A 25,970-nucleotide genomic window follows, 5' to 3' on the forward strand; every position below is an offset into this window, starting at 1 on the left:
CCCGGCTGCACTGGTCTGACCCTCCTGTTGATTTTGAGGTGTTCTCTCTTGTTGCCACTCATTCCCAGGGAGCAAAGTAGACTTTTCCTAACACCTCAAGTAAGGTTGGAAGGGAGCATCTTCCCAAGGACATTCCCTTCCGCTGCCAAAGTTGCTCTGTGCTTTGAACATCAGCCATTGTGCCCTGAGGCTGTCTAGCATCTGCTAATAAGTGGGTCACTGCCGCCATCGCTTGAATATTCATCCTTACCCATTCTGGGGCAGGAGGTGGCCTAGAGGCCTTCAGGACCAGTGAGAAAGGGACATTAACAAGGAGCGGAAGTCTGGGGAGCAGCAGCAATGTCACAGGACCCGACTGTTCTCCAGGTCACCGTGCTGCGCCCCCCAGCCCATCACACACTCAGACCACGCAAAGCTGCCAGAAAAATAGTGTGTGTAGCACAGACACTGGGTGGAAATAGGGGAGACAGGAAAAGGAAGGGGTTCTCACTTAGGATGAGGGGGTAAGAGCTCTGGTGAGGCCATCTACAGAGGATCCCAAAAGGTTGGTCTCTGTTAGAAACCAAGGGCCCAGAAAATCCAGCAACCTGGTGAGGGGTGTCTTTGGGGAGTATCCTTCATCCTGTCACCCACAAGTTAGGACTCACCCCAACATCAAACTGGAGCCAGTTGGGGTGATTCTGGGTGTCTGAAGTCGGGGGCGGGGGAGGCAGGCAGTGCTTATGGGTTGAGGGTACCAGGTGATGTTTTATAAAGACAGGTCTCATGGGCACAATGAGGGACGCCCATCTCCTCTCCTCTCCTGCCTCCCAGCATGCTTTTAGGCAGCACCACCTTCAGTTCTGGAGGCCCTGCATACTTGGGTTTGTTTTGTTGCTCACCCACCCTATTCTCCCTCCTGAAAGGATGCTGGTCACAGCCCAGGTGGCCCCACAGGTGTGAGCAGAGCAATCATGACCAAATCCAGTCCTGCGACTCGGAGGGTGTGGCCCCCAGACCCAATTTATCCACACACTTGCTGAGCCCTCTCCTTTATTCCGGGAGTCAGGGACTTCGGGAAGGGAGAATTTTCCCCTACTCCCTGGAAACTCAGGTGCCTGCTGTCTGGGCCTAATGTGGAGTGAAGCCCAGCATCTGGCAGTGACCAAGCTCAGGATGGAATGACAGCCGTGGAAGGATTAGCTTGTCTCTTTCTTTTACAAGGAAATCAATAACACAGGAACAGGCCTGTGGCTTTCTTTCTTGGAGAGCTATCCTTGCATCTCATACAGGAGTGGCTGTGCGTGTGTGTGTGTGAGCGTACTCTCCCCACCCGCTCTCTAAATGACATTCAGACTGCCTGTCACTTGCTCCAGCACTGGCTTGTTTTGTCAACCCCTGTCCAGGAATCCCATGGACCCTGCTAGGACACTGTCATTCCCCTGTGGTCACTCAGGCCTCCAGACCTTTCTGTTCTTGTTTGTTCACGGCCACGAGCCCACCCCCTCCTTCCTGAGGATACCAGGGTGTCACCTCCCTGAACCACACTATGACAACTTCCCTCTCCCCCTCCACCACATGGCCCTCTGGGTGTTGGGCCTGAGCTCCTTCCTCCTGCTCAGTGAGAAAGTTGTTTTTATTTTTAATGGCACTCTCGGGGACATGGGTTCTGTCAGCCGGCATTAAGCCCACCATCCATCATGCCCCATGTCTTGCTGCTCCCATGGCCAGTACCTGATGCACCAGCTTGGAGGACATTGTATAATCCCTGTGCCACCTCAGTGAAGAGCCCACTTCTGGGACTCAGGGTCCTGAAGCAGCAGGCAGGTCTCCTGCCTCAACTGCTTCCTCACCCCGCCCCTCAAGGTAAAAAGGGCCACCGCTCAGACCCCGCAGGTCTCCGGCACTGTTAGAATGCCATGCCTCGCATGCCCCAGATCTGGCTCCTTTGTCCAGAAACTAGTGCAGCTTTGCAGACGGCCTGTCCCCAAAGTGAGCCACTTCATTCTGGGGCACCTGGGGAGATAGTGGCTGGACTTACCTAGCGGCTGGCCCTTTCTTCTCTCTCCTCCCGAGTTCAGGAATGCTAGTGGAGGCAGGCATACTGATATCTTGCCCCTGCCCCCAGCATACTCTCATTATGTAAAAATGCAAACATATTTAAAAAAAAAAACAAGCCGGGATCACCGTTACAGTTGTCCCTGCCTCTCTGGAGGTGTGCCGCAGTCCCCGGTGTGTCTATGGTGCTGTCCTATGGAAACTGAAACCAGCTGGGGTAACTGTTAGAGCTGTCCCCGCCTCTCTGGAGGTGTGCCGCAGTCCCTGGGGTGTCTATGGTATTGTCCTATAGAAACTGAGCTCTTGAAAGTGGAACTTGAGGACCCGTCTCTTGTGTGAATAGAGGCACTGGTATTTGTGTACCTGGGTCCAGAAATTCAACGCCTGGCTTAGGTAGCTGGAGAAGCAGGTAGATGCCAGATTGGGTGGTCTCCATAAGCAGCCCACCAGAGTAGTTCCAGGGGCAGCCCCACACAGGGACCCCTGCACTAGAGAGGCATCCCAGAGCCATGGCATACACCCACGCCCATGCCATCGCCAGTTTGGTTGGGGAGCTTCCAAGTAGGTCTCCGTGGGGTGCGTTCATCCCTGCCGAGGACCTTCTGCCCTGTGCTTATTCCGGACTGTGTCTGTGCACGCTGTGCACACTCAGACCCCAAGCTGTACTCACGAGCCCTCCTTGTTTGTGAGCAGCACGGCCGGGGTAAGAACGCGGTGTACCGTACGTCCCCAGCCACCAGGCCAATCCTCACCTCTGCATCTGCATTCATGGGCACATGTGCGGGGTTTCCGGCCATTACTGCAGGGGCTGGGCACTGGGCAAGTGCCCATAACTCGGCAGTCCAGGCCACTCCCTTGCTCTGTATGCCCTCCGCACCCATGGCTGAGCACAGGGCTAAAAACGACTTTCTACTTTGGTTGGTTGGTTGGTTGGTTGGTTTAGGTTTGGGGTGTTTTGTTTGCTTGTTTGTTTTAACTTGTTTTAGTTTTAGTTATGTGTGTATGTTGGGGGTGGGGGCGTGTGCTCACGTGAGGACCAGTGTTTGTGGATCCCAGAGGGCAGTGCAGGACACCTTGGAGCTGGAGTCACAGCAGTTGTAAACTGCCCGGTGTGGGTGCTGGGAGCCCAGCTCAGATCCTCTACAAAAACAGTACACATTCTTTTTTTTTTTTTTAAATATTTATTTATTTATTGTGTACACAATATTCTGTCTGTGTGTATGCCTGAAGGCTAGAAGAGGGCACCAGACCCCATTACGGATGGTTGTGAGCCACCATGTGGTTGCTGGGAATTGAACTCAGGACCTTTGGAAGAGCAGGCAATGTTCTTAACCTCTGAGCCATCTCTCCAGCCCCCAGTACACATTCTTAACCACCAAGCCATCTCTCCAACCTGGTTTAGTTGTTTAAGAGGGTCTTGTGCTATAGTCCAGGCTGGCTTTCAATTCACTATGTAGCCCAGGTTAGCTGTGGACACACGATCTTCTTGCCTCCGCCTCCCAAGTGTTGGTATAGCGTGTGCCATGATACCTACCTTATATTCTTTAAGGAGATGTCCTGATTGTTGACTTCAGGTGGGACACCTGGTGACCCTGCTGGGTTTGGGTAGGCAGGACTGTTCCTCTGAGAGCCGTTCACTCTCTGGAATTCATGTTATTAGCAGAACCCTTCTAAATAGTGGCTGTCTTAGTTATGGTTGCTATGACTTCGGTGGCACCATACATGGTGGGATGGATCATTCCCTAGTTAAGAAAATGCCCTGCAGACTTGCCTATAGCCCGATCTTATGGAAACATTTTCTCAATTGACATTTCCTCCTCTCAGATGACTCCAGTGTGTGTCAAGTTGACATAAAAGCGTTCAGCATAGGGGTCCTGGGGGCAGCAATAATTGCCTAATGAAATGAAGCATCACTCTAAACGAGCGTGCTCCCTCACGTAGCTGTGTACCAGCCCTGGCTCTGCACACTGGCGCCAAAGCAATCCAGATGTGCACATAAGAACTGCGTGTGCATTCTCCAATGCACGCTGACCCTGCAAAGGCAGAAGGAGCCCCGGAGCCCCAGAGCCCTAGAGGGTTTATAGGCAGCAGAAAGCAGTGTGAGGCACAAGTGTGAAGGACTCGCTGCAGAGCTAAACAATTAGGTGCCTATTAATGACGCCGTGTGATTAATGAGCACGAGCTCGGGAAGTCTTGTGGATGAGCCGAGAAGATGGAGACACATCTTAATAAGCCTCAGGCTCAGGGAAGTGCTGCCTAGGGTGTCGCTGAGCGGAGACTGTGGGAGTGTGGTCACAAGCCACCCAGGGTGTTTCAGTCAGCCTGTGGCAATAGCTTTCTCAGCATGGATCAAAAAATGGTTCCGAGAAGCCTTGGGACCGAGGGCAGGGCTGGGAGGTGCTGACACTTTGTAGCCAAGTGGCTCCACCCCCCCACCCCCCACACACCCCATGCCCCCACCCCCGCCACACACACCCCCCCCACTGTCCCGGAGAAGCTGTGCTGCCCCAGCTCCAGCAGCAGGTGAGCCACCCTCTAAGATGACTTCCCAGCTGCCCTTCCCCCGAGCCAGGAAGGAGGTCTTCCATGGTGCTTCTCAGTGTCTGGATCCTGGACTGCTGACCAAGATGCCCTTGGTCAAAAATATGGGTGGGGGATGGGATGCAAGATGGCTCAGTAGATAAAAGTGTTTGCCATGAAAGTCTGGTGACCTGAGTTTAAAGGAGAACTGACTCCAGAGTTGTCCTCTGACCTTCACATACATGCTGTGGTGCACACGTGTGTACCATGCACTGCACACACACGCGCGCACACACTTTTTTTAATCAGTGTGGACTGGGATTCCAGGCTAGCACAGCCCAGTAACAGAGAGAGCACTTGCCTTGCTTGCAGAAGGCCCTAAGTCAGGTCGTCAAACTGATCTGGGAGATGCCTAGGTCTCATGGGAGAAGCCTAGGAATCCATCTTTTTACATTGGTAACCTTTCCAGCACAAGGTTCCCCGGTCCCAGAAGAGACCATTCTGGTCTTCTTAACAACCTACTTTCCAAGTACTGTCATGGAAGGGGTGTGTGGTCAGGGGCTTGCAGAAAAAGGAAGTTGGCCAGACCATCCACAGGTTCCTCTGCCTAGGGTCACTAATGGTGCTCCCATGCCCACGGGGGCTGCTGTGTTACCTGAGAGCAGCAGATGCTTTTCCCGTCCCTACTAGATGGTCCCCTGAGCTCCCTTCAGACTTGCTGCTTGGGAACTGCAGATCCCATGGCTTGTCAGCTCCCTGTGGAGGGCACCTCCCACTGACCAGCAGCTGGGGAGGAAGTTGTGGTTACTAGCGTGATGTCTTGTACCTAGTTTGACAGAGCTCATTCAGCAGGCAGCTTGATGTAATGTGTCCTTCCCTCCTCCTGGATTACTCAGTTCCTGGTCTGTTTTGAGGTCAGAGATCAGCAAAGAAAAAGCGGTGGGTCCAGCTTGGCCTGTGTGTTCCTCTCTGCAGGGTTCTCATACTTCCCTCCCCCACTCCCTCCATCCCTCCTCCAGCTCCAGCATGGAGCAGTCTCTCCTCCATCGCTCTTCCCCAGAGGAGAGTATAACTAGGAAGGGAGGATGCAGAGAGCCTCTCAGGTGGTCACCTGACACCTCTGTGGAGAGTGATGTCAGCATCAGCACCAGACAGCTGCAGGTGGTGGACCTGCCTCCTGTGGTTCCTGGCGCAAGGAGATCAAGGGCCTGCAAGGGCCTGCGCCCAGCCTCAGAGCACTGGAGTTCCAGCCGGCCAGGAGATTTGGGCAGCCACGTGCCTTTATTGCCTACCAGCCCCTGTACCTGAGCAGGTGCATCCTGACAGAATCAGGTAGCTGGCACGTGTGGGCTTTCCCCAAGGGAGCTAGGGGCTAGGTAGATGGCACAGAGGATCCCCGTGCCCTAATCACTCTGACATAGCCTGCCTTCCTTTGGAGTTTCTGGTTCTCAGGACCCGTCAGGACCAAGGCCACCTTCAGCACAGCCCCCTGCTGGTTCCCCAGCCCCCAGTGGTTGGAGACCAAGGACGTGGCCAGTTTTCTCATGTGATGTAATGTGGCAGTCCTGCTTGCTTTGCCCTGACATCCAGAATCAACTAGTCTGAGCTGGGGGCTTGTAGTTAAAAGTGAGGACCCAGATCTGTAGAGCTCCAGGAGTTCTGGGCTGTGTTCCTGTCACTGTGGCCCTGAAGAAACAGAACGTGGGCGCACTGCTCTCCTCCATGGCTTCCACATCCCTGCCAGCCTTCAGCAGACCCATCCTCCCTAGTTGTAGTTCTTTCCTGTGATAAAACACCTTTAATCCCAGCATCCGAGAGGTGAAGTCTGTGAAGCCAACCTGGTCTACAGAGTGAGTTCCAGGACAGCCCAGGCTATGTACAGAGACCCTGCCTCAAAAAAACAAAACCAATACAAAACAAAACTTTAAAAAGCAGTTTAGGGGGAAAGGGGTTTATTCAACTTATAATTTCAGATTACAGCCCCTTATTGCAGGGAGGTCAAGGCAGGAACTTGAAGTAGCTGGTCACTTCAAGAGCAAAGAGGGGATGGATGCATGTGTGCCAATCAGTGTTTGGCTCCCTTTCTTCTCTGTCACAGTCCAGAACCCTTGCCTAGGAAATGGCGCTGCCCACAGTAGGGCAGGTCTTTCCACATCATCGTGATGAAGACAGCCCTCCACAGACATGCCCACAAGCCAAACTAGTCTAGGCAATCCCTCGCTGCAATCTTAGGTTAATTCTAGAGTGGATGAAGTTGACCATTTAAATTTACCATCATACCCCCAATGTGTCCTTCTCTTGCCATGGGGATTTCTGCAGAGCCTATGCTAGGAAAGTGTATGTTATGTATTCTTCTTTTATTATTTATTTTTGTTTTATGTGCATTGGTGTTTTGCTTGCATGTATGTCTGTGTGAGGGTGTCAGATCTTGGAGTTACAGTTGTGAACTGCCTGCCATATGAGTGCTGGGAATTGAACCCAGGTCCTCTGGAAGAGCAGTCAGTGCTGCTGAGCTGTGTCTCCAGCTCCATAGGTTGTATATTCTTGCCCTCCCTTCTAGTAGGCTGCTGAGCCTGGAACAGTTTTCCCTCCTCTGTCTGTCTGGAACAAGTGGATAGCCCTGTTGTTCTCCCTATCTCCTTCTTAGCAGAAATGATTAAAGCCCGCTGTAACCTCATTTGAGCCAGGCATCTTGGCACACACCTGCAATCCTAGCATGCAGGGAGGCAGAGAGAGGCAGGTGGGTTCTCTGTGAGTTCCAGGCCAGCCTGGTCCGTCTAACTAGAGAGCCTGTGTTTCAAAAGGAAAAAAATTAAAACTGAGAGGAGCCCCACCCAAGGCTCCAAGTACAAACTAGGTAGGTGCATTTGATGGCTCCTTAAAACCCCTGGAAGCACTCCGTGAGGTGGGACCTGAAGCCTTCCACTGGGCACACTCCCTGTCTTGCCTCCCTTCCGTCACTGCCTACCCACCTGATCCGCATCTTCAAAGGATGCTCACATTCTGAGCCCTTGCCGTGCTCTGGCTTCCCTCCCATCCTGCATGGGCTCAGGGATTCTTGGGGTCTGCTGGTTTCTTAGAGCCAACTACTGCTGGGTAGCCACTGCCCTAACCCGACAAATCCAACTCCATAGGGCTCCTCTTGTCCCCAAGGGACAGCATCCTCTGGTCCTCACCACCAGGACAGGCCAGAGCACCTTTGGGGGGTGCATTGGAGGGGAGCAATTAAAAGCCATCCACATGCTTGGAAGCTGCAGGCCCCGGCTCACCACACCTGCTCCCCTGCCAGCTCCTCTTTGTGCCTGACCTGCGCACAGGGAGTTACCAGAGCAGGGCTGCCTCCACAGTCAGGCCTATTCCTCCAGGCAGCGTTCTTAGCTCTCCACTGCCACAGCCCACTGTACACAGCCCATTGGTGTACACGCAGGCATGCACGCATGCACACTATCCCACCTCCCTGCCCCACATGACCTCTCAGCTGGGCCTGGTGTTGCTGGTTCCCACCTCACTCCATCTCGCTTGTGAGGAGACAACCATCCATTATAAACCCTGATGGCTCATAGTCATTATGCGAATGACTGTGTGGGTTTTCCACAATATTTATCTTTTCCCCCAAACCACAAAGGTTGTAGCTCTGGCATCAGATTCCTGGAACTCTGCCCATCGCTGGGTGCCATCTGGCTTGTCAGCTGAGAAAGACCACACAGGCATGCAGGATGGGCTCAAATGACAGGGCCAGAGAAACAATGTCTGTGCCAGACTAAGGCCATCTCACCTGCCCTAGGGGCGCCAGGCTGAGGAGGGGATGGGGAGAGACGAGTGGAAGGCGCAGTCCCGGGCAGCTGAGTGCACTAAGCAGGATATAGGCTTTGGATACAGGTAACCCCAGCTCTAATCCCAGCTACAGCTAAGTAATTGAGATTTTGGAAAAAGCTTTTAATCCCCCTCAACACCTGTCTTCTGAAGTGGAACCAGAAGCCAGGATTAGAAAGCGGTCCTACCTGGGAGGCAGTCCAAAGAGCTGGTTCCCCTGCCAGCTCTCAGAGCCCTTTCTCCCTGCCCCAAGGCCAAGCCTCTCTAGATGATCCAGTCTCACAAACCCCAGAGAGCTCCGGGAGGCTCTAGGCGAGGAGAGTTGATTGCCAACAGCATCCCTCGGAATGCAGCTCCAAAGCCACCTCGGCAGGCGTCCTGGCCACTGGGGACATTGCCTGGACCAAGTGCTGGGCCCGAGGGACTGAGGACGTGACAGGGTCTATGGCTTGTGTTCTGGGCAGACGTGGGCCCCTTTGGCAGGAGATGGCACGCTGAACCTCCAGACCATCGGTCTGGTGTTGCAGGAGCCTCACTGTCCTCCCAGGCTACTCAGGGTGACTTTTTTCCTCAGTCAGGGGAAAAGGTGGTTTTTGATTTGTATCCCAAGACGTCATAAAGACCTGCCACAAAATGAAGGTGACTCAGAAAGCGGACTATGTGGGTTCCTCCTTCTGTTTATTTTGTTTAAAGTTGTCTTCCAAAAGGGAAGCAGGGCTGTGGGGCTCAGTAGGCCCAGATACTTGCTGCGCAAGTCTGCAGTCTGAGCTTAGTCCCCAGAACCCACATAAAGGTAGAAGGAGAGAACCAATCCCATGGTTTTCTCCTCTGACCTCTATACCTGTGACATGGCACACATGCGCCACCATAGTAAATAAGTAATTTTTGATGGGAAGCAGAGGGCTGGAGAGATGTATTAGCAGTTAAGAGCCCATAACGCAGCGGGGCATTAGTGACGCACGCCTTAATCCCAACACTTGGGAGGCAGACACAGGTGGATCTCCAAGTTCGAGGTCAGCCTGGTCTACAAAGTTCTAGGGTAGCCAGGGCTACACACAGGGAAATCCTGTCTCAAAGAAAACAGGGAGAAAAAAAAAAACCACAGAAGAATCCACACTGCTCTAGCAGAGGATCTGAGTTCAGTTCCCAGCACTCAGATCCGGTGGCTCACAACCACCTGTGAGCCAGATCCAGGGAGAGTAGATACCTCCGACCTCCATGGGCATTTGCACACCTGTGCACATACCCACACACAATTAAAAATAATAAACACAATTATAAAAGGAGGGCAGAAAGTTTGAGAAGGGGCCTGGGGGTGTGACAAATACTCAAAAGTGGATTTGCAGTCACTGTCTTCAGGAAATAACAAAAATGACCCCAAAACTGCTTTTCAGTTGCTCTGGTAGTCGCCTGTGTATAGGTCCAAGTCTCCAAAGAGGCAATGGTGTACCCTAGGCTCTAAGGCAGCGTTGCTCAACCTGGGGGTCACAGCCTCTGAGGGGGTCAAATGACCCTTTCACAGGGTCACCTAAGACCATCAGAAGACACAGATAGTTACATTACAATTTATAACAGTAGAGAAATTACAGCTATGAAGTAGCAACGAGAAAGGCTTTATGGTCAGGGGTCAGCACAACATGAGGAGCTGTGTTATAAAGGGTCAAAGCATTAGGAAGGTTGGGAACCAGTGCACTGAGTCTTGAGGCAGTGCCCTGTAGTCTTGGATTTCCCTTAGCTTCCTCCTCCCTTCTCAGAGCTAGTCTGAAAGAGCCCAGGAGACCCCGTCTTCTCAGCTGCCCTGAATGCACTGACCCTCAGCTCTGTGCAGGAGGCTGTCGTCCCTTCCCAGTCACTGTGGACTGGCGGGAGGGCAGGCTCTGGGCTTACAGGGCTAGCGCTGGCTGCATGCAGGAGCTGCTCATTGAGGCTCATAGTCAACAGCTCCTAAGACAAAGCAGCCCCCGTGTCTAGGTTTCCTCTAGAATCATCTTCTCAGGCTCCCCAGGTTCAGAACAGAACGGCATTTCCACCAACAGCTTAGCGATTGCTGCCCTGGCATCTGCATGTGGCCATTCTGGATCTGTTCCAGGCACCTCAGGCTGCCAGCATCCTTCTTTACTCTAGGTACCAGCCCAAGCCACAGGACCCTCATGGCTAGCCCTGGTTGTTAGACTACTGCTGGGTGGTTTTGAGCTCCCCAGCCTACCCACTCCCAGCCCACCCGCACCCGCACCTCCGTTCTGCAGCTCAGTGGCTGCTTCCTCTTCTTCCTGGAATTTTCACATTCAGTCCATTGTTGCCTCTTCTTAAGCGTCAGCATCTTCCAGCAAGCCACAGGCATCTTGCATCCCCACTCTCCAGTGCAGAGTGGACGGAACAGTGCAGCCATGGGGGAGGTTTCTGCCCAAGGGTGTGACAAGAGCAAGATTTGTGGGGTCAACCCCTACTCTCGAGAGGCACGTGCTTGTTTGGGATGGGATGGGCATCTTCTGCCATCACCTGAATCTTTTTGTCCTGGGTCCATTCTGCATTCGTCCTCCAGGTACCTCTTGGTGCTGGCTGGGAGAAGGTAGGGTAGAACCAGAGACACTGAGACGTAACCACCATCAAACGATGTGTTCTGCCAGGAGTTGGGCAAGACACTAGTCACTGCTATGGAGTGGATTATTGCCCCTAAAGAGATGTCCCAACCTCCTCCGTCTGCCTTCATTTCCGTCTGTACCACGGGAGCTAGAAGATCAGTGAGGAAGGGCTTGGTGGCATCTCCATTGTGCCCGGGTTAGTGCTGAGACCCGGCAGCCTGTCCCGGCACAGGTGGTTTCTCTGCCCACAAGACCCCGTTCTCTAGGTCAGCCTACCACTGGGATGATTTTTATAAGGGTCACAGTTCATCTGTTTGAGGGCAAGTCACTTCTGAAACCATATAGTCTGGTGTGAAAAAGCCCTCCTCTCCACAGCATAACAGTGCTTGTCCTAGAATTCTGGCAGCGAGCCGTGACAGCAGTTCACTGGTCTTGGCTTGGCGCACATTCTGTGGTTGACACGGCTTCCAGTTTAACATCTGTTCCTCTGTTGGTCATCTTCAGCATGGTGATGGCCCTCTCCTAAATGATCAGAATTACTTAACTCTCGTGAGTATTTGAACCATTAGTAAACTCATTTGGGGAATTAAAAATAAAATAGTGTGTGGTAAGGGGTAGTGCATGCAGCTAGAGGCCAAAGCAAGAAGATCGTTTACACCCAGACAGAGCACAGCAAGACCTGCTCTCAAAGTGCCAAGAATGAACAGCACTGACAGAGCCTCCTTTGCATGCAGGTCTTGGCAGTGCCGTAGGCCCATACCTGGGATGTTTGCAGAGTCGATTGCAGGGTTACTGTTGCAGCGATGCAGCACTGTGGCCACGGCAGCCTGCTTTTCTGCCTTTTTGGTTTCTCTGAGACAGTGTTTCTCCCTATAGCTCTGGCTGTCCTGAAATTCACTCTGTAGGTCAGGCTGGCCTCAAACTCAGAAATCTGCCTGTTTCTGCCTCCCAAGTGCTGGGATTAAAGACATTTGCACTACTGTCCAGTCTGGCAGCCTGCTTTCGTATAGAACTCAGAACCACCAGCCCAGGGGTGGCATTACACATCATCAGCCCCTACAGACAGATCTTATGGAGCATTTTCTCAGTTGAGGCTCCCACCTTTCCGATAACTCTAGCCTATGTCAAGCAGACATAGAACCAGCCAGCGCAACTGACTGCTTGTCAGCTTGACACACAAGCACATCATCGTTGAGCCATAACCTTTCCTTTATTATTCGTCCCCAAGATTAAGATCAACATTACAATATAAACATCCCAAATTTTAAAAAGTCCCACAGTCTTTAAAAATTCAAACACTTGGAACTGGAGAGATGGCTGCTCTTCCAGAGGTCCTGAGTTCAATTCCCAGCAACCACATGGTGGCTCACAACCATCTATAGTGGGATCTGATGCCCTCTTCTGACATAAAGATGCACATTCAGATAGAGCACTCATATACATAAATAATAAATCTTTAAAAAAAAAACACTCAGCCAGGCAGTGGTGGCAAACTCCTTTAATCTCACCGCGTGTGAGGCAGAGGTAGGTGGATCTCTGAGTTTGAGGCCAGCCTGGTCTACAGAACAAGTTCCAGGACAACCATTGCTACTCAGTGAACCCTGTCTCAAAAAAAAAAAAATCAAACTCTTAAAAATTCAGACTCTTTAAAATTCAAAGTCTCTCCCTCAACTGTGGGCTCTTGTCAAATCAAAAAAAAATTACTTTTTTACTTCAAGAGGGAAGAACCAGGGCACAGTCATAATCTGAACAAAGTGAAACTAACCTCCAACAATGTAAGTCAGTGCCCAATTGTGTGGGATTCGCTCACCATCTTCGGGCTCCTCCGAGGGGCTCCTCCAGCTCTGCTCCTGCAGCAAACACAGCTTGTCTTCTAGGGTCCAGCCGGCCCCACTTCACTCCTTGTGCTGTCCTTGGTGGTCATCCCATGATGCATCTCCAAACCCCTGCTATCCCTTGCTTTCGCCAATAACCTCTTCCGGGCTCTTCTCAGGGACTCCAGCCCTGTCTCACAGCACAAACCTCAGCTGCGCTCCGTGACCCTTCATGCTTTCAAAACCAGCACCACCTGGATGACTGACACTACCAAGTTCAGCTGCCAGCACAAGATACAACCTTGACCACCTCTGGAACACGGCTTCTGTGTGCTGACCCTAAGGAAACTCTGTCTGTCTGTCTTGGCTTTTCCAGACAGGGTTTCTCTGTATGTAGCCCTGGCTGTCCTGGAACTTGCTTTGTAGATCAGGCTAGCTCTGAACTCATAGAGATCCGCCTGCCTCTGCCTCCTGAGTGCTGGGATTAAAGGCTGTTGGTCTCTTGTTAATCACAGCTGATTCTTCAGCCCCAGCTGAGCAGTCACCACAGATTCTTCACAAAAAAGGCCTGGTAGAGTCTCTGCTTCCCTCGGAAACCTCACAGGCCAGGCCCCCATCTTCCACATTTTTCTCAACATTCTTACCTCCAGGTCTCTACGGAACAGCTCGCCAGGCTTCAGACACTCTGTGGCTTTTCTTGCCCAAAGTTCCAAAGAGTTTTCCATAATCTTCCCCCAACAAAAGACGTGATCAGGTCTGTCACCGCAGTATCCACCATCCTGGTGCCAGCTTCTGTCCTGGTTAGGATCACTGTTGCTTTGATCAAACACCATGACCAAGGCAACTTGGGGAGGAAGGGGCTGTTTCAGCTTACGCTTCCATCACTTAGGGAAGTCAGGACAGGAACTCAAACAGGGCAGAAACCTGGAGGCAGGAGCTGATACAGGGACCATGGAGGAATGCTACTTACTGATTTGTTCCCTGTGGCTTACTCAGGCTGCTTTCTCATAGAACCCAGGACCACCAGCCCAGGGATGGCACCACCCAATGGGCCTGGCCCTCCCCTGTCAATCACTAATTGGGAAAATGCCCTACACATGATGTACTTTGAGAAATTGAGTGACTCAGCAGAGCAGGCTTAACAAAGACATTCGTACCCGCTCCCCACCCGATCCCTGCAATCCGAACTCAGTGCCCCTTCATGCTCCCACTCGGAGCTCACCTGCCCGTTGTAGATGAAGCCCCAGAAGTTGTGATTCAGGTAGGCAAATAAAATCTCCCGAATGTTCACAGCCACTTGAGAAGTAAAAATAGAATCCTTGAGCATTTCTTCACTACGCTTCAAGGACGCGTGGCAAGTTCAATTAGGGATGGGTTCGTGCCGAGATGCTATTAACCCCAATTAGCTTTTAACCCCTAGCACTCAACAGGAACAGCCCTGCAAGCTTGGCATCCCTCCCTTCCTCATTTGAAATACCCTCCAGGATCAATCCAGACAGCTCAGCTGTGCATTTGGCATCTGGCCATCACCACTTGAACCCACTCCTCTGGGGCTGACGGGCTCCAAGCCTGTGAATTCTGCCCTGAGCCCTTCTGGATCCTGTGTGTTTAGCGAAGCCCTGACATGCAGCGGTCCACCCGACGCTACTGTTTCTAAGAAGTGCCTTTCTCTGCCACGCTGAGTTAACAGGGGAAGCCCTGGGTGGGAAGCCATGGACTGGAACTTGTTGACCTTTGTGTTGAGACCCCAGAAGCTGATCAGTGGGATGGAAAGTGCCAGAATCCTTGAAAGCCCCATCCCATTCTTCTGTGGGTACCATAAACAGAAACCTCACCTTTAGAGGATGTAAATAAATAGGCACTTGGAGAACTGCCCACTTGGTGAGGAAGTTAATCAGTGCCCATGTAAGGGCACATAGTGGCCAGCAGGGTCGAGCACACCCTCTTCCAGTCCCAAGCCTCTTCTGGGAGTGAAAGATGCCATGTGAGCAGACTGCCCTGGAACATCTTCCTCTGTCTGTCATGTGCACCCACAGAGGTAGGAGGGATACCCCTCCCCCCGGCTGGATTCACAGCTGATGTGCCTCCTTGAGTCCTTCCCACTATCTTATTGCCAGAGTTGAAGTTCTGATCAAAAGCTGCAGGCCACTCCATGGCTACTCGGCAAGGGAAAGATGAGAAGCAGGCGTTAGGGCGTTGCTTGTTGCTCAGGAAGAGCTGATGTCTGGGTTGTGACTGGGAATCCTACCAGGAGGTAGATGCTTCCAAAAGACCAACCCCTTTGAAGGCCTTTAGTTCTTTAGGATTCTTCTAAGAAGCCACCTCTCGTGGGGACCATCAGAGTCACCATGTGGTTACAGCGCAGAGGGCTCCCTTCCTTTGGCAGGGGGCTGGGCAGCACTGCTGATGGCAGGAGCTGAGTGCCAGGCTCCTCTCCTTTCCTGCATATCCCGCCCCTTCCTCAGCTCTAGGATGGAGCCAAGGGCCTTGCGTGTGCTAGGCAGACGGTCTTCATTGAGCCATACCTCCCAGCCTTCCAAACTGTTTTTGGAAAGAGACGCCCCTCCCCCCCCCAACATGGTGATCGTGTTTCAACAGGTGTGCGGCTGCATAACTGCTTGGCTGTGACAGGAAGGGTAGTAAGGGGTACAAAGCAAAGCAGCAAAGCTAGGGAGGGGTGCCTTTCCCATCACTATGATGACACCTTCCTCCCCGGCACTTCATCAAGTGCAACATAGCCCACGGATACTCATCCTGTCTTGTGTGCAAAGTCTTCTCTGGCTGTCGGAACAAGCAAGGATGTGGTCCTTGCCTTCGGTGTGCTGACTCCCCTGCTGGGGATGCAGGAGCAGCCCTGTTCCCTACAGGACTGGAGTCACGTGGTGCCACCATGCCCTGGTGATTCAGTCACGAGCCCTGGAGAAGCCTGAAGTAACTGCAGAGGAGACTGGCGTTTGAATGAGCGTTGGAGGTGGGGCCAGAGGGCAGAGGCATGAGGGTGGGAATTAGCTTGACGGGGTGGGGCTGAGGGCAGAGGAGGTGGATGCAGTGAGCTGGGCTTGCAGAAACAGCCGGGCTGTGGCAGGAAATGTCATTACTTACCCTGCAACTTTCTTCCTTCGCCCCTGAACTTCTCCATCCTCTCCGTCTCCTCAGTCAGCGATCACTACCTGCCCTGAGGGCCTTGCACATGATTGGGAAGCCTTGCATGTGGGTGCAGATGTGAAGAGGCCTGTGGCCTTGATCAGGGAGGCCACTACAGGGTGATTTCGATAGAAGTGGAGTGGGGAAAGGGGGGAACAAGGAGGTTGAGACCATGATAGATTCCTGTCAGGCAGTGGGACTGAACTTTTGGAGCCTCTTATTGGACAGTTAATGCATGGTTGACACCAAATGTGCACTTTTCTGTTTCTCTGACCAGGAAGATTTGGGCACAGGGAAAGCAGGCATCGCCCTGTTCTACTTGGTGTGACTGTCACTCATGTATTCCCACCTTCTGAACAGCAGACCGCGCGCCTGTCTAAAACGAGAGTGGGTGGAATTAGAGCCTTTCTTCAGAGCATGCCGAGTGTGGTGGGGTCAGCCCAAGGGTGAGCATGGCTCGGCCTCAGCAGCGTTCTTGATTTAAAGATCTGCTTGTCCATGACACAGTATCCACCTCCTGGCCCCTGCTCTAGCCTGCGGGAATGAAGGCTCCAGTTAGAATAGCAGCTCTCTGCCTGTGGGCCATGACCCCTGTGGACCTGAACTACCCTTTCACAGGGGTCACTTCAGACCACCAGAAAACACAGATGTTTGCATTACAACTCATAAGAGTAGCAAAGTTACAGTTAGGAAGTAGCAACAAAAATAATTTTATAGCCGGGCGGTGGTGGCGCACGCCTTTAATCCCAGCACTCGAGAGGCAGAGGCAGGCGGATCTCTGGGAGTTCGAGGCCAGCCTGGTCTACAAGAGCTAGTTCTGGGACAGGCACCAAAGCTACAGAGAAACCCTGTCTCGAAAAACCAAAAAAAAAATAATAATAATAATTTAATGGGGGGGGTGTTCACTGCAGCATGAGGAACTGTCTTAAAGGGTCGCAGCATTAGGAAGGTTAAGAACCACTGAGTTAGTTAGAAGCTGAAATCTCAGCACTTCCTGACTTCTCCAAAACCCTGTGTTATCTGGGGGGGAGTCCGCACAGCCCATCCTGCCTGTGTGAGCCCCCAGCGCCTGCCCCACGTCATCTAGTCCCTGGTCTGTTTTGGGGGACAGCGGCCTGGGTGTAGACAGGAGCTTCCTAGTCTTCATTCTGCCATTGAGCCTCATTTCAATCGCCGGTTGGAGAAATTCAGCTTCTGGCAGTCCTGTTGTTTGGTTCATGGGCTGGGTGTGGTGTTGTCCTGCCGGGGGTGCTATGTGGCACCTTTGGGCACCTTTCTGAGCCATACCTGGGACTCCTGGGTTTAGAGAGAATCTGTGGTTTGGAGGACCTGTTACGGTAACCGCAGAAATCTATATTTGAGTCAAGAAAGACTGGAGATGGCCGGACGCTTGCCGCCTGAGCAGCTGAGGTGAATGTCATCTGCCTAGGGGACATAGGAAGGCAGACAGCCCTGACAAACAGGAGACTCCAGAACATTCTAAAAAAGCAGCGGCTGCGCACTGCCTGCAGTGCCTTGGGAACATGTGCTGCCTCGCGTCCATCACGGCTCCAGCAAGGTTGCTGTGGGGCCTTTGGTATGCAGCAAAACTCACTGACCCAGAAAGAGAGATTTGAGTGGCCCTGTTTGCCCCCTCCCGGTCTGTCTCAGACTTTATTCCCAGAAACCAGCTTGAAGATTTCATTAGAAATCAAAGCATTGCTGGTTCTTTTTTTTTTCCCCATTTCTTTTTTAAAAGAAACATACTTGGCTGCCGTGACGGGTGTCCCTGCTTCCTGTGATGAGAGGGGCGACAGGAGTCCTTGAACAGAGACTGAGCTAGAGCTGATCAATGGCATTTGGGGGTTGGGAAATTAGCTCAGGAGCCAGCGAATTCCTAATGTCATGTGGGCTAGACTGGAAGACCCAGGGGACAGGCCGTCTCTTGGCTTTCTCGCTCGTCTCTCTGCAAAAGGGAAAGAGCGTACCTCACCTGACTGGGGGTCACTCCGTGGTGGACTCTACCCTGCCTGACCCCAGCAGCTCTCTTCTCGCTTCCACGCCCGTCCTCTCTCACTCTGGATGCCCGCGCCTGCAGACGCTTCATTCTGCCTCGAGCTAATTTGCAATGGACACCTGTTCCTTAATTAGCCTCAGCTCCGGGTCGGCTGCTTCATCTGGGCTCCCTCTGCTGTGTGAGCTCGCGCCCCGTGCGAGGGCTGCAGGGTGGCAGGGTGTCTATGCTGCCTGTGACCTGGTGGGCCCTGAATTTGCTCAGCTGTGGAGCTGAGCACTGGAAGGAAGCACAGCCACTATCCGGCCATCCGGTCACAGCTGGGGCTCAGTCCTAAAAGAGCTCTCTCCCACCAGGTCCAGTTGCCAGGGCAGACCTGGCGTCTGGGCTAAATATGGACCGCTAAGCAGTGGGCCCTCGTTCTGACTCTCTGTCACACTCACTTGGCCCCAGGGACCCTCTGCACCTAGGAGTCTACCATGGAGTTTTATGAAATGGGTATCTCATGTCCTGGAGTCTTTTCAAGGGTGCGCTGAGGATGAGGAAGATAGATCGGCCTCTGTGCAGGGGCCCCTGGAGGGTGACCCTGGGTAGTGCCCTCTAGAATGCTTACACTGCCACCACCCTGTTTCAGTGCACTAGAACATTCTAAAAACCAGGCGTCGTGTTCTATGTGACATCTGACCTTCCTCGTGAGCCACCCCAAGATTTCCCACTTTCACAGTTGGACGCCATGTTTGCAGCTGGGAACATCACAGGTCAGAGCTAAATTGCCTAAACCCAAGGCATACCAAGAGCCCAGGTCCCAGCAGACCAAAGGCGTTTGGACACATTTTGTGTTTATGCCTCTCCCTGTCAGCCCCGTCTCTCTGCCTCAACAGAGAAATTCATCAGTGGAAAGTTTCCCTGAAGTGGGGATTTTCCTAAATGACTTTCTGGTGGCCTTGCATGAAGACAGGCTGGGCTGGGGGCAGGGCCTGGTGATGTGCATTCTCTTACTGTGGTCCAGCTTTCCTGCCGGGGCTACATTTACCTTCACAGAGTCCCTTCCCTGCCGTCCACCCAGCCTAAGCAAATGCTTCTCTCGCCCAGCCCCCTTTTTCTGAATAGAAACAAGGCTGGTTCTGAGGCCCCAGCAGAAAGTCCTTCTCTCCAGAAATCTCCCAGCCTGGAGGTTGCCAGCGCCTTCACCCTCCCCAGCTAATTAGCTCCTTTCTTAGGCGGTTCTGGAACCTTCTGTCATTCATTCTCACAGCGATAATGGTCTTGGATAAGAGGTCACAGCTTTCCCCACTTCCTGCCCTCCTTGTGGAGGGGGTGGAGTGGGCTCTCGGCCCCCAGGAGCTCCCTCTTGTCTGTCACAGAAACTGTCTCACCTCCCACCCCACTTGGCAAGCTGTGATGGCGTCACCCTGCTCAGAGGGTCAGAGCCCAGCTCCCCACGGTAGACGCCTCTCCAGGTCCTTCAGGCCCCACCCCACCGTATGCGCATCTCTGGTGAGTGTCATTAGCATCAGCGTGATGAAATGGCACGGTGTAAATGTTAATAGGGGCTGATGTTTCGCCTGCTTCCGAGTGGCAGATTGGAAATGGTACCATCTTAACTCCAAGGAGCAGCTTTTAATCCCTCTGCTTCCTGAGCAGCCAATTTGGCATGGAAAACCCAACTTCCCTCCCCTCTGAGACATCACTACATCTACCCCAATTGCTTTTCATAATGGGGTCTACGTACCCCACAGATCAGTAGCCTAAGGCAGGGTTCATTTTTGCCTTGGTCTCCAAAGGAAAGAGAAGAACTCGGGGGGGCAGCACCACAGGCAGTTCACCTTCCACCCCTGACTTCTCCACTCCCAGCTCTTGTGTGTAAATAGGATGACCTTGGCCTCCCAGCCCTTCTGCTCCACCCTCATAGGGCTGGAGTAGCAGGCCTGGGATAATGGGTATGTGCCATCATCACACCTGGTTTATGTGATGCTTCGGCCTGAGCCCATGGCAACCTCTCTACCACTGAACAGCTTCCCAACCCCACCCCTGGGTCTTCCCTGTCAATCCAGGACATTTCCCTAAGTGGCCCCAACAGCCCTGACTTGTCCTCTGTTCCCCTTCTTGCTGGGAGAAGACATCCCTATCCTTTTAGCTGCCCCTGCCAATCAGAGCCCTCGTGTCCCTGTTCCCTCTGTCCTCTCTTCCCCGTGATGGTGAGGGTCTGTCTGGCCTTCCTTCTGGACGATGCATCTCACTGGCACTTCATCCCTAATCCACACTCAGCAGCACACTGCTGGGTCTGAGGCTTCCTCATCAGTGCCTGCCGAAGAAGTCAGCAGGATGGTTTGGGTGGAGGTCCCAGGGTGAAGCCTGGGCCTTGCCGAGAAGCGGCAGTGACATCAGAACAGGGTATGTGAGCAGCAGAGAAGTGAGGCTCTGGCTCTCCATCCTCTAGTCCTGGGTCTTTATCTTCAGTGACCTTGATGGGCCCCAGGAGGGCTCTGTCAAGGGGTGCTGGTATTCCCTTGTGGTACTGCGGGCCTTCGCAAGGCCTCCAGGCTGCTGTCCCCACAGCCTGCTTCGTGTCACCTCTGCACACCGCCTCATTGCTCTTTTCATCCCCAGACTGTCTTCACCCTCCTCCTTGGACCTTTCACCTTCTTCGACGTCCAGAAGACTAAGTACCTGCAGATCTTGACCTCTCTGATGAGATGGATCGGTGAGTCTGAGAAATCTCCCCATTGTCTCCCTTCTCCCCACACCTCCCTCCGCCTCTGCAGAGAAGCCAGGCAAACTCCCAGCTGGGATGTGGCAGCGGCTCCATCCAATCGGCCTGCCTGGTCCTCTGACCTTTCCAGAGGGCACGGAGAAGGCAAGTGCTCCACCGGCCTTTTACTGCTGGGGAAATTTAGTACCAAAAAAATGCGAGTGACTTTTTCCAGGTCACACTGAATGGATGGGACTGGGCTGGGACCTGAGCTGCTAATTCTGGTCCAGCTCCTTCACATGACCATGCTAGGTCGGGCTGTGCCCCCTGGAGGGGACAGGAGCAGCACCATTCTGCCTTCTCGGGAGTGTGGTGTGTGTGTGCCACAGCCAGAAAACCCAGTGGGCCATGGTAGTAGCTGCTCTCGGCCTCTGAGCTCTGGACCACCAGAGTGTGGAAAGGTACCCACATCATCTATAGCGGCTTCTAACTCACTGATGCCCCTGTGTGGCAGCTCTCTTGTTCTCAGGTAGATGTTGGGGATCTTCCCCCCTTAAACTGGGTTAGCAGTGGGTATCTGTTCACTTCTGCCGTACCAGCCGGCCACCCTGGCAAAGGAGCCCGCAGCTGGTACAGCAGGGTTGAGGACGATCATCTGTGGGGCTGCTGTTGCCTCTCCTCTGACTGGCTGCCATGTGTCTGTCTTTCTCAGTATAAAAGCTAAAATGGGTTGGGGTAGGGACATAACTTAGTAAATGCTTGTCTGGTATGCATGAAACCCTGCCTAGGTCCCTGGCACCAAATCAAACCAGATATGGTAGCAGGTGCCTGTGCTGTAGCTCTGGAAGAATCAGAAGTTCAAGGTCACACTTAGCTACAACAAAGTGAGTTAATTCAAGGCTAGCCTTGGCTACTTGGGACTTATCCAGGAGTCCCTATCCCACCCCCTGACAGAGCTTCCAGGGCTCCTTCCTCCTGTCTATCCTGAGCCTGATCAACTCCCATCAGGACCAAAGCTGCAGACTGCCTCTGATTTTATGCCGTACCCCAGCAGGATGATGATTCCGTTAAGGGCTGCACCTTTGAGCCCTGGTTCCCCCAGCTCAGTGGGAGGAGCCATGGGAGTCCTGGTTCCACAGTGGGAAGCAGGGGTGGGGTCATTCTTTCAAACAGCCTGGCCTGCCTGAGCTAGAGCAGGTGCTGCTGCTTGGGGCACTATCTCATCCAGGAGCCCCAGAGGGCTTGGTGCCTAAAACTCAGGGTCAGCAGGGGCCAGATCCGAGCTGGTCCCCCTCTCTTTATCTTGGCTTATGTGACGTGTGTGAGAGTTCCAGGGTGTCTTTTGCAGGCAGGGTTTGGAGAGGAATGTTCTCTGTCTGCATCTCCCTGTGTCTGTTATCCAGTTCCTTTCCCTCCCTGAGGGCAGGTTGACAAGGCTGGCCCCCGCCCTGCTGGTGCTTGCCTGTCCTCAGCCCAGGACGGGCTCTCTAAGCTCCAGTCTGAAGCTGACTCTTTCTCGTTTCTTCCTGTGGCTGGGATGACATTGAAGGATGTGGGGGGAGGGGTACATGCTCTGACTAGCTTGATGGATTCCTGTGTCAGCCCGTAAGGGGACAACAACCCTGATAATGACAGTTAACTTCTATATTTTTGAAGGATGTATCCATCTAAAGAGGGAAGCTTGGGCCCAGTGTAGTGGCACACATTTATAATCCCCACACGTAGGAGGAGGCAGCAGGAGGATCAGGAGTTCAAGGCCAGCCTTGACTACGTAGAAAACCCAGCTTGAGCTACATGAGACCCTGTCTCAGAAAGAGAGGAAGTGGAAGGAAGGATTTGTGAAAGGGGAAGGAATTGGTTAATAGTAAATATTTCTTGTAAGCACCAGGACCAGGTCAGAATTACAGCAGAGCTCTGAGGCCAGCAAGCCCCGACCTTGGAGGCTACCTCCAGCCTGCCTTTGCTTCCTTCCGGTCTTCCCTCCCCTTGGATCTGGCCAGACACCTGCTGTGTTAGCCAACTGGCTCAGTAGGTAAAAGCACTCATCATACATGCCCAATAACCAGAGTTTGGCTCCCCAGAACCCGCATAGAAGCTGGACGCAGTAGTGCAGGGGTCTGGGATCCCAGTCTTACAGGAAGGTGGGGTAGAGACAGGATCTCCAGAAACTCGAAGCTGTATGCCGCCGTAACAAGAGAGACTGTCGTAAAGCAAGGTCCAAGACCAAGACTGACCCCAAAGGTTGTCTTCTGACCTTTGTTCACACACTGCCAACAACATTCACCCGAGTAAGTGCACGTACATGTTCCCAGCACCCATGGGTGGCTTACAACTGCCTGTATGTAACTCCAGCTCCAGGGGGATCTGATGCCTCTGCCCCCACTGGCACCGGCATGCATGTGCATATACCCACATGCAGACACACACACAATTTAAATTAATAAAAAACAGGGCTGGAGAAAGAGCCTAGCTATTAAAGGCCAAGGCTCACCACCAAAACTGCAAAAATAAATCTTAAAGAAACAAAGTAAGGCCAGGAGGTGGTGGCATACGTCTTTAATCCCAGCACTCAGGAAACAGAGGCAGGTGGATCTCTGTGAGTTCTGAGGTCAGCCTGGTCTACAGAGTAAGTTCCAGGATAGCCAGGGCTACAAAGAGAAACCCTATCTCCAAAATATATATATAAATAAATAAAAGAAAGAAAAGGAAAGAGGCAAAGTAAAAGAAAGTTGAAAATACATAAGCAAATGCCTGACTCAAAGGCTCTGTTCCCATGGAACTGCCACCTTGCCTCTTACAGGGCAGACAAATCCCAGTTCTACCCTGGGACTCCTTGGCCTCCAAGCAGCAGTGCGAGCCTGGTCAGTGCGAGCTAGTGAGGGTCCTTGGCTCTTTGTCTCTGGGCCCCACGCTGCTGTCTTGACACGTTGTCTGCACCGCCATTTTCCCTCTTTCCCTTAGAGCCGAGAGATAATGAAATGCCAGGAGTCTCCCGGGCGCAGTGCTGTGGGCGATGGAGCACAAGGCCGTCATTTTTCTCTGTGAGAGACTCAGACCTTTGGACTTAAAAAGCTGGGCCTCCTAGTGACAGAGCCGCCCAGGAAAAGGAGAGCTGCTGTTAAGTAAACTCAACCATAGTGAGCCGGGTTAAGTTCCCAGCTGGGGCAGAGGAACTACCAGGGCAGTTCTCTCCTCGGCTAGGCTAGGAACAGGCTTTTTCTTCCACCTAACGCCGGTCTCGCTCTAAAGAGGAGAATCCCCCAGAAGCACCCAAGCTGCACCAGACAGCCCTGTTCATGGAACAGACCTCAGCCTGCCCTGGGCCGCAGCAAGGGTGCCTGTCTGAGCCAAGCTCACCCCAGGCAGTTTTTCTAGAACACCCTTTGGGCAGTGATCTCAGAGGCCCCATTTGTCCTCAGGAGCCTTTGCCAAGTTGTCATTCTGCCTCTGAGAAGCAGCTGTGTGGCACGTCCCTCCCAAGACCTCCTCCCCACACCCTGCCCCCTCCCCCTTTGACTTCCCTCCTTCCCACCCTTTGCCAGCACACTCTTTCTCTCCCTTCTCCCCAAATGAGGGCCCTGCCTTTTCAAGAGCTGAGTAGGGAGCTCAGGGAGGCAGTAAGCTGGCTCGGGTTCCAGAAGACGAGGAGGAAGAATAGGCACCAAAGGGACCGGAAAATGGTGAATAAATGTGCTGAGCCGGAAAGTTTCTCGCGCTTGATGAGGAATTTGTTCTGCCATCTGTTGAAATGAAGCCGGGGTCGATGCAGGCCCCAAGAGCTGTGCCCAGGAGCCTCAGGTTCATTCCTTTGAGGGCTCTTCCTCTGCCCTTCCCATACTTTGCAAGTCGCCTTGTGTTTCCACAGTGGGATTTGAAGGCTTAAAATGGCCTTTGCAAATAGCCAGCTGTCCAGGGAAAATGTCAGGATATAGGTGACAGATGCCAGTGTGGGTTCATTTTGCCTGCCAGGCTGGCTGATTCGGGGTCCTTCAATCTGTGTGTGGGGGGGGGGGGTGGGGTTCTATTGCTGTGAAGAGACACTATGACCACAGCAATTCTTATAAAGAAAACATTTAACTGGGGTGGCTCGCTTACAGTTTCAGAGGTTCAGACCATTATCAGGATGGGGGAGCATGGTGGCATACAGGCAGAGGTGGTGCTGGAGCTGAGAGTGCTACATCTTGCAGGCAACACGATGTCAACTGTCACTCTGAGGGAAGCTTGAGCAAATGAGACCTCAAAGCCATACCCACAGTGGCACACTTCCTCCAACAAGACCACACCTTCTACTACTGCCACTCCCTTTGGGGGCCATTTTCTTCCAAACTGCCTGTGTGTGTGTGTGTGTGTGTGTGTGTGTGTGTGTGTGTGTGTGTGTGTGTTTAGCCTGCATGTGTATATTTGTGTACCACATGAGTGCCTGGTGCCAGGTGGTCAGAAAAGGGCATCAGATCCTCTGGAACTAGAGTTACAGACAGTTAACTGCAATGTGAATGCTGGGATTTGAACCTAGGTCCTCTGCAAAGAGCAATAAAGGCTCTTAACTGCTGAGCCCACACTTCAGGCCTGAGGGTACTTGGACGGTAAATTCCTCTGAAGAGGAATGAATTCCAAGGAGAATCTCTGCTGTCCCCAGTCAGGGAGATTATCCTCCAGGCCAGCACAGACCTCACTGCCAGCCCGTGCTCTTCCAGTTGGCTCTCCCAGGCTACCGCTCCAGACTGTCCACAGCTGTGTGAGCACAGGGCCTCACCTGGATGCTGCACCCTCCAGCCTTGCTCCCTTTAATGTAGCCCGACGACTTCCTCTCCCACTGTGCACAGAACAAGCTACCGTCCTCTGGGACCCTCTTCTGGGCTGTGGCAAGAAAGACTTGCCTCGCTGAGGACTGTGAAGACACAGAGAGCCAGACTAGGAGGTGCCTGTCAGAATCATGCCTGGCACCTGCTCGGCACCCAGACAGCCACATCGTCCTCATCTCCACAAGTCAGCTGACTGTGGCCTCAGGATGAACCTCCCCTGTGGACTGGCTTTGAGGTCAGGGACATGGCCTCAGCCATGTCCAAACAGAGCTATGCTTCCCAGTACACTCCAGGCAGCCTGTCTACCCTCTATCCCCACACCCAGCTGTGGTCCCTGCACCGCAGCCCTGCCCCCCACACACACACCTGAGAGAAATGAGCAGACTCATCCGTGTAGTTGGGGTATAGGGAATTAGCTTTAGTCCTAGCCCTCTGTCAGCAGCAGGTGGCCCAGGGACACGTGTCAGCTAAGGCACTGTCCTTCATTCCCACAGATGCAGCAACCAGGGCCTTCCGTCCTGAGCCCAAAGCAACAAGACTTAGACCTGTTGGTGGCTCCCTCCCTGGATGCCC

General features: G+C 53.0%; 1 protein-coding gene across 1 annotated transcript in view; it reads left to right on the forward strand.

Annotated features, from left to right (window-relative positions):
• Positions 1 to 25,970, forward strand: part of Slc38a12 (solute carrier family 38 member 12) — a 62,801-nt gene that overhangs the window by 22,288 nt on the left and 14,543 nt on the right. Inside the window, exon 9 of the mRNA XM_075990047.1 lies at positions 20,514 to 20,607. Within this exon, the coding sequence (XP_075846162.1) occupies positions 20,514 to 20,607 (94 nt within the window). The remainder of the gene's footprint in view (positions 1 to 20,513; positions 20,608 to 25,970) is intronic.

Source organism: Microtus pennsylvanicus, chromosome 11 (genome assembly GCF_037038515.1).
Source record: "Microtus pennsylvanicus isolate mMicPen1 chromosome 11, mMicPen1.hap1, whole genome shotgun sequence".
NCBI classification, from domain to species: Eukaryota; Metazoa; Chordata; class Mammalia; order Rodentia; family Cricetidae; genus Microtus; species Microtus pennsylvanicus.